We start from the raw sequence: 13,608 nt of genomic DNA on the forward strand, positions 1-13,608 counted from the left end.
CCAGTTCCTCCAAATTTGGAAGACTATTTTCTGTTATTACTAATTATTATTATTATTATTATTATTATTATTAGCTCCTAACATTGTTCAGAGTAACTAATCAGACCCTCCAGAAAGAGAGGCTGCACACAGAAAAGAAGTGGGAGAGAAGGTGACTTGTGAATTTTCCAAGTCCTATCCCTTGCTCTGATCACTCCACTCTTCTCTGTGCTCCTCCTTATCACAGTGGATGGAGTGGCTTGTCCCTGGGGAAACTGGTTGCTAAACCAGCCTGTGACCTTCAGGGCTAGCAGTGGGTGCAGGCTGTTCAGTGATTGGTCAGCACCGAAGGACTGTTTTAGCAGCCTGACTTCTTTGTACGAAGTGGTCATCTTTACTCAGAAAACGCCATCTGAGCTCTGACCAACAAATCCCTCACTCTAGCATCTGTCACAAGGCCAAGTTTTCTGGAAAGCATTTTTCTGATTGGAGAGACTTATTGGGGCTTAACTTGGAAATGCCCCTTCAGTCTTCCTTTTGCTCATCTCCCTGAGTTGTTTAATTAGGCTGTTTATTTTGAACAGTCAGGTCCATTGTTTTTAAAGAGTAATGGTCATAGTAAGCTCATTGGTAGAAACCATATGTGGTTATGACCATGTCTGCTTTGAATGTGATCTCACACTTGAAAGTAGATTCAACTTAGCTGCTGTTCTCTGAGAGCAATAGTACAGCAGGTAGGGCACTTGGATTACATGCGGTCAACTCAGGTTCAGTCCTTGGCATCCCAGGTGGTCCCCTGTCAGAAATAATCCTTCAGTGCAGAATCAAGAGTAACCCCTGAGCATCACTTAGAAGTGGCCCCAAAACCCAGAAATAAAATTTTAAAAATAATAAAAATGCTGGAAAAGAAAGACCTGGATGAACATACCTGTCAATGGACTGGAATAATGGTATAGAGAATAGGGCACTTGCCTTACATGCAGAGGACCCAGGTTTGATTCAGGCCACCATGTAGTTCCCCCAAGTGCCACTAGGAATAATTCCTGAGCACAGAGTCAGGAGTAAGTCCTGAGCATTGTCATGTGACCCTTGCCTCTTTCCCTCTCAAAAAAAAAACTTAAAGGAAAAGAGCCATCCATCTGAAACATTTATAAAGATTGGGTAGTACTTCTTTTTTCAATCATTGGATCCCATGGTCCCTTCTACACATCATCTCTTTTCCAGCCCTACTTTATTCACTATTGAATCCATTTAGTATATATTTGTCCCGAGTATACTTACATTTTTAAGTGATTTTGAAATGCATATGTGAACATATTGAGTAGGCTTCTGGACAATGAATTACTGTTGTAAATGACAGGCATGAGCAAAGACTGTAAGTTCAAAAGCAGTTATTTCTCAAGCTAGTGAGATAATTTTATCAATTTATTAAGTGAATAAATGAAACATTATATAGTGAACCATAGCTTAATGTCAATTAAGTTAAAACGTGGGAGATAAAAATGCATAACAGGATAGTACTGGTCCCAATGAACTTACAATGGAGATAGGAAGAAAAAAAGAGAAACATGCAAACAATAAGCGAGAGGTCCAAAGGCAATGCATCCTAATTTCTGTGTAAACAGAAATTATGCAGTAAACAAAGAAACACTATAGGCAGGGACAGGAGAAACTGCTCCCAGAATCAGTGGCCAAGGCTGGCCACAAAATGCAAAAACTAGCATCAGTTCTTGAAGGTTGAAACCCACTGAGAGGGAAATAAGGAAGGGGTCTTGGTGGAAGGAACCCACTGAGAGGGCACAGCTGAAGGAAGAAAGGGAGATTCTGAACACAGAACTGCAGGTGAGGAGATGTGGGAAGTTCCCAGACGTGAGGACACTGCAAAGGCTATTTGGAATTTGGACTGTGGAGGGCTTGGAATGGCACATTGTGGAGTGAAAGTTTGTGAAGAGAAAAACAATTTGGTCAAAACCAGGTTTTTAGAAATACTGAGTACAAAAATACCATTTGGCTCTGGCAGGCCAGATTAAATGGAGGAGGGCTAGAAGCTGGCAAGAAAGGGGTCCCAAGGCAAGCCCAGGTGTGGGTGGACCACTAAGGAGGACGATGGGGAAGAGGGGCAGGCAACTCAAGGATTAAGCCCACCAACTCGTCCGTGCCTGCTTGTTGATCTCTATTCTGGAAACCTGTTAACCACCAGTTCTTAGAAACAGATTCCTTTCAATGGTAGAGAATAGGGAAGTGGGGCCGCGGATCATTTTAAACTTGCAATATCTAATGTCCACTTAAAGAAAAATACTGGGCTTTTTGGTCTTAATCTTGTATCCTTGTCTAAGGACAAAAAGTGTTTGCTTAAAATTGCCAAAAGGTGCCAGGAAATGTAGAAATTAAGGAGCTCTGAGAAGGCCAGGAAGATGATTCACAGGAGGGGGTGGCATGTTTTGCTCAAGGGAGCCTGACATCCACAGTACCATCTGGTTTCCCAGTTACTGGTCCTAGGGAGGACACCCCCCCCCCCCAACACCAGGTGTACCAACGCCCCCCAAAAAGGAAATGTAAGGAAATCTTATTTCAAAAGAAAACTAATTCAAATCAAGCACCGATAACTTGAATTACAGTTGAGTTACAGTTTCCTTGAGTCCAACTGAAGGAAAGCACCCCCACCTCCCAAATCCACTGAACCCCGTTATATGCCTTGGCCCTCTCTTGGAACACCTGAAATGGCCTCTGGCTGGGAATATTTATGATTTGATGAGTGGATTGTCCAAAGTTTTAGAGAAGTGTCATGTTTCCATGAATGAACAGGGGGGAAATTTCCAGAATTTTCGTCCTGTTCAGATCTCACACTCAGATATACGGTGTGTATAAATGTAGATCTGTACACAGAAGTCATGAAATGGCCTGTCTCTACACGTATGGTAAAGGCATTAGCAGTGAGGCTTCTGCAGGGGTCCTCTGCAAAACAGATTCTGCCCTTATCGCTCACAGAAATGTAGTCCTTTTGCCCTTCAGGGACACTTGAGCTTGGCTCACAGGATTCCAGTAACACCCCTTGACAGGAAAATGGCCCAGAAAGCAAGCCACCTCCAGCCCACATTCCCTACACCTCACCCCACAGCCCAACTCTCAGAACCCTTTTTCCTGCGCCTTCCAGTCCCTTGACTATTTTGGGACTTCCCCAGAACAGAGAAGACAGCAAGAAGGGGAGAGATTTGGCGACTTGGAATATGACGCTGAACTTGGGGCAAACCCTCACACTCCTTGCTTCCCCCACACACACCCTCTTCTGCCTTCCACAGTCCCGAGTTGGCAATACAAGGGCAGAGGGGGATAAACAAGTATATCACCCATCTTCAACCTCATTGTAACACTGATGATCAAGTGTGGACCTAAAGCAAATAAATGAACATGTTTGGACTGAAGTCTGAAAAGGTGGCTAAACTAAATAAGCATGGCTTTCAGCTGACCTGGGCACTTGCAGAAGTCAGTTTCTGCCCACAAAATAATGAGACTGTGTTTAGTCCAGACACCCATTTTTCTTGCATATATATATATGTATATATATACATATTATAGCACTGCAGCACTGTCATCCTGTTGTTCATCGATTTGCTCGAGAGCAGGCACCAGTAACATCTCCATTCATCCCTGTTGGATGCTAGTGTAGCCCACTGGCGTCTGCTAGCTCCAGGAACATGCAGTGAGACTTGTACATGTTACATAATATTTTAATACACCCTAACATTGGCAATCAGAAGCTCAAGGATTCCATCGAAGCCTTTTTATTTTCGAGACTGAGCTGAAGACCTTACCATGGCTAAATTAAAGAAATCTGCAAAACCCCGCTGAGCTGCAGCATTATAGCCATCCTAGGGGGGTTCCCACCCCCCCTCGTCCCTTCCCCCAACCCCCACCCCAGCTCACCCACCTACAACCGCCTTAGGGACTCACTAACCAAAGCACTTCATTTGCCAACTACTCAAAATGCCACACACCTCACTCCTAAAGCCAGCCGACTTAAATTCCCCGTTGTGTTGACGGGTCTTCTTATCCGTCCCCACGGAATCGGAGAGTTTGGAGACTCTGGAAACTTGGGCAAAGGGGAGACCTCCCCACCCCCACCCCACTCCCGCCCCCGCAACCTGGTCCAGCAACAGAGCCAGAAATGTGAAATGACGTCATCACGTCCACCCCACACTAGCTGTGCCTTTTTGTTTGAATGGACCCAGCTCAGACGATCACAGTCACGTCACACAGGTGTTCCGACTGAGCGCGACAGGTCTGCAACGTGCTTAAACGCGTTCTTCCCCGGGCGGACTCCTTTAACTCCCGGTCGGCGCTGGCTGGAGCGACCGCGCACACAGTTGCATCATGCTCACGCAGTGTGTGTTTTTCCGAGTGGTCGTCAGCGGGAGCTGTTAATGCACAACTCTTCGCGTGGCTTCGCCATCCAAAGAGGCGCTGGAACAACAGGAGCTCCTCGCAAACACAGAGCCCGCCGGCCTGCGTGCGGGGCTGACGGTCCGGACAGCTGCCCGGCTTGCGCACAGCTAGGCGCTCGGCGGAAAAAAAAAAAAAAAGTTTCTTTCACTCACACCCGCCTCCGATCTCCGAGCTGGCAGGACGCAGGCTGGCCGGGTTCCCTCCCGACCGGGAAAAAGAGTTCTCCACCCGCCGCTCGTCTGCTGCCCGATCTGGGGGAGCGACGTCGCCGCCCGACAGGCCAGCCGAGGCGCTCCGGTGCGGTCCCCGCTAAAGGGAGCGCGCGCTCCGCTCTGCAGGGAACTGGACGCAGGTGGTACTCGGGTGGGCGGTGGGGAGCGGGGGCGTCGGGGTAGGGGGAGCCGAGCGCGGGTGCGAGTGGGGGACGCAGCAGGGGAGCGGGCACTGGGGGTGGGAGCCCGGCGCTGCAGGGAGCGCGGGGGTGGAACGGGGCACTGCAACTAGCCGGAGCACCGAGGGGCGCGCGCAGAGGCCGGCTCCGGGCGCCGGGGTGGCGCTCGCTGGGCGATCTGCACCCCGACTCCCCAGCGCCGCAGAACTGGCTATGGGAGGGGGAGGGTGGTGCGGGCAGCTGGACAGGGGGGAAGCAGAGAGGGGCGTGCCTTTGCCGCGATTGGCTGCGGGAGCCTGACGCGAGGCCCCGGGGGCTGGCTTAGGGGAGTGGGAGCCGGGTGGGGTGGGTGCTGGGTGCCGGGGCTGCGGGCTCGGCGCGCTCAGAAACATGCTGAGGTCCCGGCGGCTGTTCCAGCAGCGGCAGCGGCTTCAGCAGCAGCAGCGGCGGCGGCGGCGGCGGCGACAGCGCTTGGCTGCGGCGGGGACGGCGCCCGGCGCCCATGCCTCCGGCCCCGCGCCGCGGCTGCCCTGACCTGGCCGCGACCTCCCTCCGCGCGCCCCGCCGCCCCGGCCCCTGGGGTGTTCCCCAACCACGGCCCAGCCCCGCCACACCCCCCGCCCCCGGCCTCCGCAGCTCGGCATGGGCGCGGGGGCGCTCGCCCTGGGCGCCTCCGAGCCGGGCAACCTGTCCTCGTCGGCCGCGCCGCTCCCCGACGGCGCGGCCACCGCGGCGCGCCTGCTGGTGCCCGCGTCGCCGACCGCCTCGCCCCTGACCCCGGCCAGCGAGGGCGCCGCGCCTCTCTCGCAGCAGTGGACGGCCGGCATGGGCCTGCTGATGGCGCTCATCGTGCTGCTCATCGTGGCGGGCAACGTGCTGGTGATCGTGGCCATCGCCAAGACGCCGCGGCTGCAGACCCTCACCAACCTCTTCATCATGTCCCTGGCCAGCGCCGACCTGGTCATGGGGCTGCTGGTGGTGCCGTTCGGCGCCACCATCGTGGTGTGGGGCCGCTGGGAGTACGGCTCCTTCTTCTGCGAGCTCTGGACCTCGCTGGACGTGCTGTGCGTGACGGCCAGCATCGAGACGCTGTGTGTCATCGCCCTGGACCGCTACCTCGCCATCACGTCGCCCTTCCGCTACCAGAGCCTGCTGACCCGCGCGCGGGCGCGGGTCCTCGTGTGCACCGTGTGGGCCATCTCGGCCCTGGTGTCCTTCCTGCCCATCCTCATGCACTGGTGGCGGGACGAGGGCCAGGACGCGAGACGCTGCTACGACGACCCCAAGTGCTGCGACTTCGTCACCAACCGGGCCTACGCCATCGCCTCGTCCGTCGTCTCCTTCTACGTGCCCCTCTGCATCATGGCCTTCGTGTACCTGCGGGTCTTCCGCGAGGCGCAGAAGCAGGTGAAGAAGATCGACAGCTGCGAGCGCCGCTTCCTCGGCGGCCCCGCGCGCCCGCCCTCGCCCGCGCCCTCGCCGGGCTCCCCGCGCCCCGCCGCGCCCCTCGCCAACGGGCGCACCAGCAAGCGGCGGCCGTCGCGCCTCGTGGCCCTGCGCGAGCAGAAGGCGCTCAAGACGCTGGGCATCATCATGGGCGTGTTCACGCTCTGCTGGCTGCCCTTCTTCCTGGCCAACGTGGTCAAGGCCTTCCACCGCGACCTGGTGCCCGACCGCCTCTTCGTCTTCTTCAACTGGCTGGGCTACGCCAACTCGGCCTTCAACCCCATCATCTACTGCCGCAGCCCCGATTTCCGCAAGGCCTTCCAGCGCCTGCTGTGCTGCGTGCGCCGGGCCGCGCGCCGCAGCCGCGGGGCCTCGGGCGAGCGCTCGCGCGCCTCGGGCTGCCTGACCGTGGCCGGGCCGCCGCCGTCGCCCGGGGGCGCCTCGGACGACGACGACGACGACGACGATGTCGTCGGGGCCGCGCCCCCCGCGCGCCTGCTGGAGCCCTGGGCCGGCTGCAACGGCGGCGCGGCGGCGGACAGCGACTCGAGCCTGGACGAGCCGGGCCGGCACGGCGGCGCCTCGGAATCCAAGGTCTAGCGCGCCGCGCCCGGGTCCCCGCAGCCCCGGCCCGGGCAAACGCGGCGTCTGCCTGCACCCGTCCCACCCCCCTCCCCCGGAGGAAACCAGCCCAGGCGCCCCCCCACCCCGAATGGCCTTCCCCGGGGCCAAGGAATCTGTTTACGCAAGACCCCAAAGCAGGTGGACTCGAAGCCCGCGCCGAACCTCCACGTCTCCAAATCAGCCCAGGCCGACAGCAAAGCCGCGGGGCCCCTGGCACAGACAGGGAAGTTGGGGCACGGGGCGGGAACGCGGCTGATGGCTTTTTCGGGGGGCTTCTTTGCTCTTCGTCCGTGCGCCTCCACCTTCTTTCTGTGTGTGTGTGTGATCGTGTGATGATGCATCTGTAGACGCTTCCCCCCCGTACCCCCTTTCCGAGTGGTTTTTGACACTTTCTGCAAGGACCAGCTTGGGGAGGGGCGGTGGGGCCCCCCGCGAGGAGAGACGCGCTAGGCGATCAGAATCCGTGTAGCTGGCTGCCACCGCGTTCTCGGGATGCAGTCATCCGGAGGGGCGGGGCGGGAGAGGGGAGGACAGGGTGTCAGGACAGGTTTTCCTTTGCTTTCCAGAGAAATTCCGGTGTATTCCCGAGGAATGGTTTCTCCTGTTCTTAAAAGCAAAGGGAAAGGATGAAGCGAAAGCCACGTTTCGAGAAAAGGGAGGCTGTGCTTGGAAGCAGCCTCCCTTCCCCTTGCTCTCCTTTCCAGGGCAAATCTGCCCTTCCCGTGCGTCTGGGTGGTCAGGGTTTCTACCTCATTCTGTGCACATTGATTGCACAGCAAGATAGAAAGACTTGTTTATATTAAACAGCTTATTTGTGTATCAATATTAGCTGGAAGGACCAGGCGCTGAGCCTCTGTACCATGTGACTGTCCATTGAGGAGAGGACAGAGAAAGGGAAAAAAAATACACAAAGAAAACAGTTCAGATTACTGCACATGTGGGTAAAAACAAAAATACAAAATAAGGAATGAGTCAAAATGCCATTTTTGCACAGTGTTAAGGATTGTAAAGTCCACAGAAGATGTTACTTGCACAAAAAAAAGATTTTTTTATGGGGGGAGGGAATGGGGGGGTCTTTAAAACTAAAATAAAATTCAAACTCTACTTTTGTTGTCGATGCTGTTATTGAGCTCATGATTTGTTGGAAAGATACATTTTTATACTCTTATCATGGTACTGTAATTGTATCCATAGTATACATATAATTATCTTAAGAATTTTTTTTTATTTTTTTATGTCCAAGTGCCCAAGTGAATCTGGTAAAAAAAAAAATAGCACTTGTGTGTAAATTCTACTTCCGCCTGTGTTTTACCAAGTATTTATACTCTGGTGCAACTAACTACTGTGTGAGGAATTGGTCCATGTGCAATAAATACCAGTGAAGCACAATCAAGGTTATGTGCCGTGTGTCTGTAGGGGCTCAGTGATTATGGAAAAGACTGGTTTGGAATATAGGCTGGATTTCCCATAGAGCTCTTTTAATAGCTTTTCATGACTCAATAACATAGCCAAAAGCCTCTAGACCAAATAAGGCATGCACCTAACTGGGAACTACAGACTAAAATTTCACAGCCGGATTCCAAGTATTCTAGACAGCTTGTAGGTGTTTTCAAGATTCCATCTGCTGCTCCTGACTTAGGAAGTATCATTTGGGATTGCCTGTCTTCTTCAGAAAGAAGTGATGGGACCAGATAACTCAGCTGCAACTCGCCCAGAAATCCAGAAGAGAAAACTAACTCGTTAAACTATCGGTTGCCTACTTGGAAAGTGGTAAGTGGCTTTCATGGTTTGTTTTTTGGTTTCCTAATAGAAAAATGCAGCTTATACCTGATCAGGGTGGGTGTGCAGATTTCTGCAGGGGCTGTCTAGAATGTAAAATGCTTTCATGGTTAAGCGAAAATTTATAAAAGGCCTGTTAAGTAAATATTTTTCTCTTGTGTAATTAAATATATCCTTCCAGCAGAAATTCCGGATGGGTAGGTCACAGGTAAAAGCAAATGGGGATTTTTTTTTATTTCCTAACAAAATGACAAGCCCCACAAATATTTTTCATAAGATTTGTTCCTAGGAAAAGTGTAATAAAATCCCATCCTAGGGTTAATTTTTGCCTCCTCCCCCCCCAAAAAAGGCGGAGTATTTATTTTTGCATTTTAACCCAGGCGGTTTCTTTCATGATCCTCAGGAAAGAAACCAAAGCGATAAGTATAAAGTTGGGGCTGACACAGATTTAACTTCTAGAGTAACTCATTACAGACAAAAGTCAAGATTTTCTATTTCTTTTCCTTTTTTTCACTTTTTTTTTTACAATGGGGTATTCTAAAGATCAAAGAGAAAAGCTTTAATGATGGCAACCAGCAAAGGGTTGCATGAACATTTAACAGTAGTTTTAACAAAAGCTGCTCTAAATTTCAACCACTTTCTACAGCAAAAAGGAAGCAAGATGCCAAAATTTTTTTTAAATATAAAGAGGCCTGAGAAATAGTACAGCGGGCAGGGTGCTTGCCTTGTCCCTGGCACCCCATATGGTCTCCCAAGCACTGCCGGGAGTAAGCAAAGTCACCCAGAAATGAGTCCTAAGTACAGCTAGGTGTGGCCCCCAAACCTGTGGTGTGTGTGTGTGTGTGTGTGTGTGTGTGTGTGTGTGTGTGTGTAAAGACATGATTAAACTTATTTTAGTGGCTATAAGGATGAGAAATGTCACTCTCGTTTTTTCATAGGAACTACATGCAATGTGGTTCTAATCTCCTTCTTGGACTATAAGTATGTAAGAGGCATTTTGTTTGCAGGGGGCTGCGGGGGAGGACACTGTTCTTATTTGGTTATGCTGGAAACTTAATTAATAACTCTACAGTCACAAGAGCCAGGTAAATTCTTAGTGTCCAATTTCCTGACTGCTTGTCTTCACATTTAAATAAACAGTTTTCCAAACCCACCTTACAGGCCCATGAAAACTCAGCTTTTAAAATCAGGAAGGTCCTGCAGACTTTATTAACAAATAGATGTCAGTTAACTACTTACTAGGCAGATCTAAACTTTTCATTAAAAATCAAAGAAACTGCTATCATCTTGGGGGGTTATATGTATTTGTAGGAACTAGAAAGATCTCTTGTTTGTTCCTTCGGTTCCCTAGTTTAGGATTACAAGCATGGGAAATGAAGCATGGGAAGGGATGTCAGTTACCCAGGAGAATGACTCGGTTGTCTTTGAAGAAGCCAAAAATGGGTTTATAATAGAAAAATGGGGAGTGAGGCTCCACTCACAGTTGTTGAATCCCCTGGAACTGTTTAAGCCTGTTACATTGGCAGGGCTCACAGGACAAAATGACAGGAAGGTGAGGAACTCAAACAGCTGCCTTTCCCAGTGTCTGTGGAACAGAGCAGCCAAGGCACAAACCCTAAACTCAAACCCGTGAGCCTCAGTAGGATGGAGATTCACTGATGAACTCACACAGGAAGTTAGGCTTGGGTCACACACTATGAAGTTCTCTCAGGTATATGTTGTCCCAGAAGCTCTGATTTCTTCCCCCAGAAGCATAAAAACAAGTTCTGGTTAAAGCAGACAGCTGTGTCGTGGCTGGGGAAACTTGCCTATAAGGAACTCTGCAAAAAGAGTTGCTTTTTTTTTTTCCCTTTCAGCTCATGCTTACTTTGGAACTCGAATTATTAATAACTTCTAAGTGGCTATTGTGAAACCTTTCCTTGTGAAGCACATTTTCCTAGCTTATTTTAATTTCACATTTTGTTGAATGTGCTGACTTCCTCTGGCAATATGTGAAATTGCCAGGCGGAAATACTGCATCCAAAGTATCAGTATTGTATGAGCATTGTCGTTTTCAACAAGAACTTCTAACCAAGGAACCAAAGGAAAATTAAGTATATTTGTGGTCAGTCATCGAAAAAAAAAAACATTTTTTTGTTCTTTTTTGAAGATAAAAGCATCAAACCTTAGCACCGATTTAAATTAAACACTTTGGCACAAGAATTTAGTTTTATTTGTATGTTTCTGGCATAATGTGCTGAGAAATTCTAATTCTTTTGACTCCCTGCCAATTTGCTACTAATCAAAATGGAGAAGATATGCACTGTTTGGATTATACCTAAAAATAGTAGTGCTTCGGTCACATCGGCAAATGGAGTTAAATTAATTTCTCCTTCCCTTCACACACCCCCACCACATCATTTAAATTTCCATATAGAATATTATTTCTGAATCTCAATAATTGTGAGTCAACGTGTCTCAAGTTGCATTGTTCCGTGGCAATGATTTTTAAACCAGCTCTGTGGAACTTATGTGGAATACAGCTTTCCTGAAATTCCCTCTTTAGCCCTGCTCTCGTTGAAGAACTTTTACTGAAATAGCTCCTATAATGTAATCAAGAGCTATTGCTATTAGGGAAAAAAAAAAACTTGGTACATTCATTGACTTCATCAGTCGTCTTTTTACCTGTCAGTGAGAGGACAGAGATAATTTCTGAATTAATAAGATTCAGTCCCTGGGTGAGGCAGTTAATAGACTTCCAAATTCAATTGCCCTGATGACAGATGGAGAAATAGTGACCCCGGGGAGAAGCTGGTCCTGCTCTGGCAATTTGAGTGCGTAATCTCTGCAGAAACATCACTCCTGGTAAAGCACTGGGAGTAACCATCTACACCCTTCCAAGCTTTGCCTTCCCTTGATTGTTGGGTGAAAATCACTCTGAGCATGTCTCTACCCTCAGTGCCTGAATTCTTGACTGACCCACCTGAGTCACGAACCTTACTTAATTCTTACTCAACTAAAAGCATCTTCAGTGTCTAGATAAATTGTCCTCATAGCATCATTCATTCCGCATGACTGCTTTCCCAAATCTTTGACTGAATCTCTCTCAATGCTTACAATTTCTTTTTTTTTTCCTCTCCCTCTTTATATTTCCTTGCTGACAGCTGTTTTTTTGTTTGTTTGTTTTTTGGGTCACACCTGGCGATGCACAGGGGTTACTCCTGGCTCTGCACTCAGGAATTACTCCTGGCGGTGCTCAGGAGACCATATGGGATGCTGGGAATCGAACCCGGGTCGGCCGCGTGCAAGGCAAACGCCCTACCCGCTGTGCTATCTCTCCAGCCCCTGACAGCTGTTAATTCACATTGGCCAGTTCCCATTATTCCATTTTATGACACATGACTTACTTGGGAAGCATTTTAAGTGTCTTAAGTTTGGAGTTCTTCCTGAGAATTTTAGTATTGCTCATAATTCTGAGGACGAAACTCCAAAACTCTTCCTTACACATTTCCTATAAAAAGTCTTCGTGTGGAGTTTAATATTGGGGGATTTGGGTCATCTTCACAGGCTCTCTTTTTCTGTTTTTCTGTTTGTCACTATGTAACTTCATTCAGCTTCCAATATTCTGATTTCAGAAGATTGCATTCACTCTTCCATCTTCTGCTATCTCTCATTTATTTTTCCTAGTGATTATTAGATGATGTGCAGGGGGTGTGGATTAAACTCTAGAAAAGCAGAAAATGTGATCCTGCAGACCGGCTTTCTGACCTCTGCCTTAGACCCTGAGGAAGTTAGTCCATTTCCCTGTGGTCAAGTTCACTTCCTACACTGCCTCACCAGGAACCCCTATACACCCCTTTGAGATGCTCTACTAATTCACTGCTTTGTAAAGTCTATCATTTTAAATAAAGTACTTCCTCCTCACCTTTTCCCCTTTTCTTACAACTCCACCCACACATGTCTGACTTGTTTGTTTTTTCTTTTTAAGTGAGATGAACACAGGAATAGCAAAATATCTATCTATAATACCCCATACATCCAAACAAACCATCTTTCACTTTTTTTTAATTAGGCTTAAAATTCCACAGAAACCACAACTGAATAAAAATAAGCTTCTTCCCAAACATCGGCTTACCAAACCTGTTTGCTATGTGCTAAGCAAAAGTGGTTGTTTAAGGATTCCTAACCCACTGCCACTTGGAGAAAAGTAAGTCAGCATGAAAAGTCACTTGAGTCCCTCGTTTTGCTTTGTGTTGTCAATGCTCAAAGGAAAGATCAAGATTGTTCTCTTTTCCTGGAATGGCAATTCAGATATGAAAAGTGCTGAGTGCAGGGGGAGCTGTGTTTTTTCTTGCCTCTCTTGTGATTTGCAGGGTATCAAGTGTCTTTGTTCCTAACTTAATAAACAGTGACAAGTCTACAGGAACTTAAGGGACTTAAAATATCTTCTGTTAACTACAGGAACTCACCTGCAATTTTGAGGTTCTTATTGGAAAAACTTTGAAAGAGTAAATATTAATAAATGTCACAGAAATAGTTCTGCATGCTAGGGATTTTTTCCTAAAGCCATTAAAGGTAATAATTATTTGTTCATTTATTTTGCTTTTGGACCTTATCCAGCAATCTCAGGGGTTAGTCCTGGCTCTGCGCTCAGGGATTCAGGGAACCATATAGGATGCCAGGAATCAAACCTGGATTGGCCAGATGCAAGGCAAGTGCCTAAGCTGCTGTCCTATCCTCCGGCCTAAAGGTAATATTTTAGGAGGATGCTCTTGGGAGGAATTACTTGGGCTTAAATGAACCTGTGATCAATCCTGAAAAGTTTTTTTTCTTAAAATAGTCATTCTCAAGTAAGATAGAGTCACTTAGGGAAATTTGAGAATCTTTAGCACCAGAAGGACCCTGATCTATTTAGTATATAATACCCCTCTGCTCCTACAAAGCTCTGCCCTGACCAGTGAGGACCG

The 13,608-nt window shown here is 48.7% G+C and overlaps 1 protein-coding gene and 1 long non-coding RNA gene across 2 annotated transcripts in view; both read left to right on the plus strand.

The window, feature by feature from the left end:
* The first annotated feature begins 4,444 nt into the window (after positions 1-4,444).
* The window catches only part of LOC130029656 (uncharacterized), a 50,403-nt gene continuing 41,239 nt past the window's right edge, over positions 4,445-13,608 (plus strand). Inside the window, exons 1-2 of the long non-coding RNA XR_008793386.1 lie at positions 4,445-4,774; positions 8,556-8,653. This is a non-coding gene — a long non-coding RNA (uncharacterized LOC130029656). The remainder of the gene's footprint in view (positions 4,775-8,555; positions 8,654-13,608) is intronic.
* On the plus strand, positions 5,310-6,956 carry ADRB1 (adrenoceptor beta 1). The gene has a single exon (XM_056120667.1). The coding sequence runs from the start codon at positions 5,456-5,458 to the stop codon at positions 6,857-6,859; it is 1,404 nt and encodes a 467-aa protein (XP_055976642.1). The 5' UTR covers positions 5,310-5,455; the 3' UTR covers positions 6,860-6,956.

The sequence above is a fragment of the Sorex fumeus genome, unplaced genomic scaffold (assembly GCF_029834395.1).
Source record: "Sorex fumeus unplaced genomic scaffold, SorFum_2.1 ptg000043l, whole genome shotgun sequence".
Lineage (NCBI taxonomy): Eukaryota > Metazoa > Chordata > Mammalia > Eulipotyphla > Soricidae > Sorex > Sorex fumeus.

Coding starts and splice junctions, on each gene's coding strand:
- ADRB1 (XM_056120667.1), top strand. CDS start 5,456: ATGGGCGCGGGGGCGCTCGCCCTGGGCGCCTCCGAGCCGGGCAACCTG.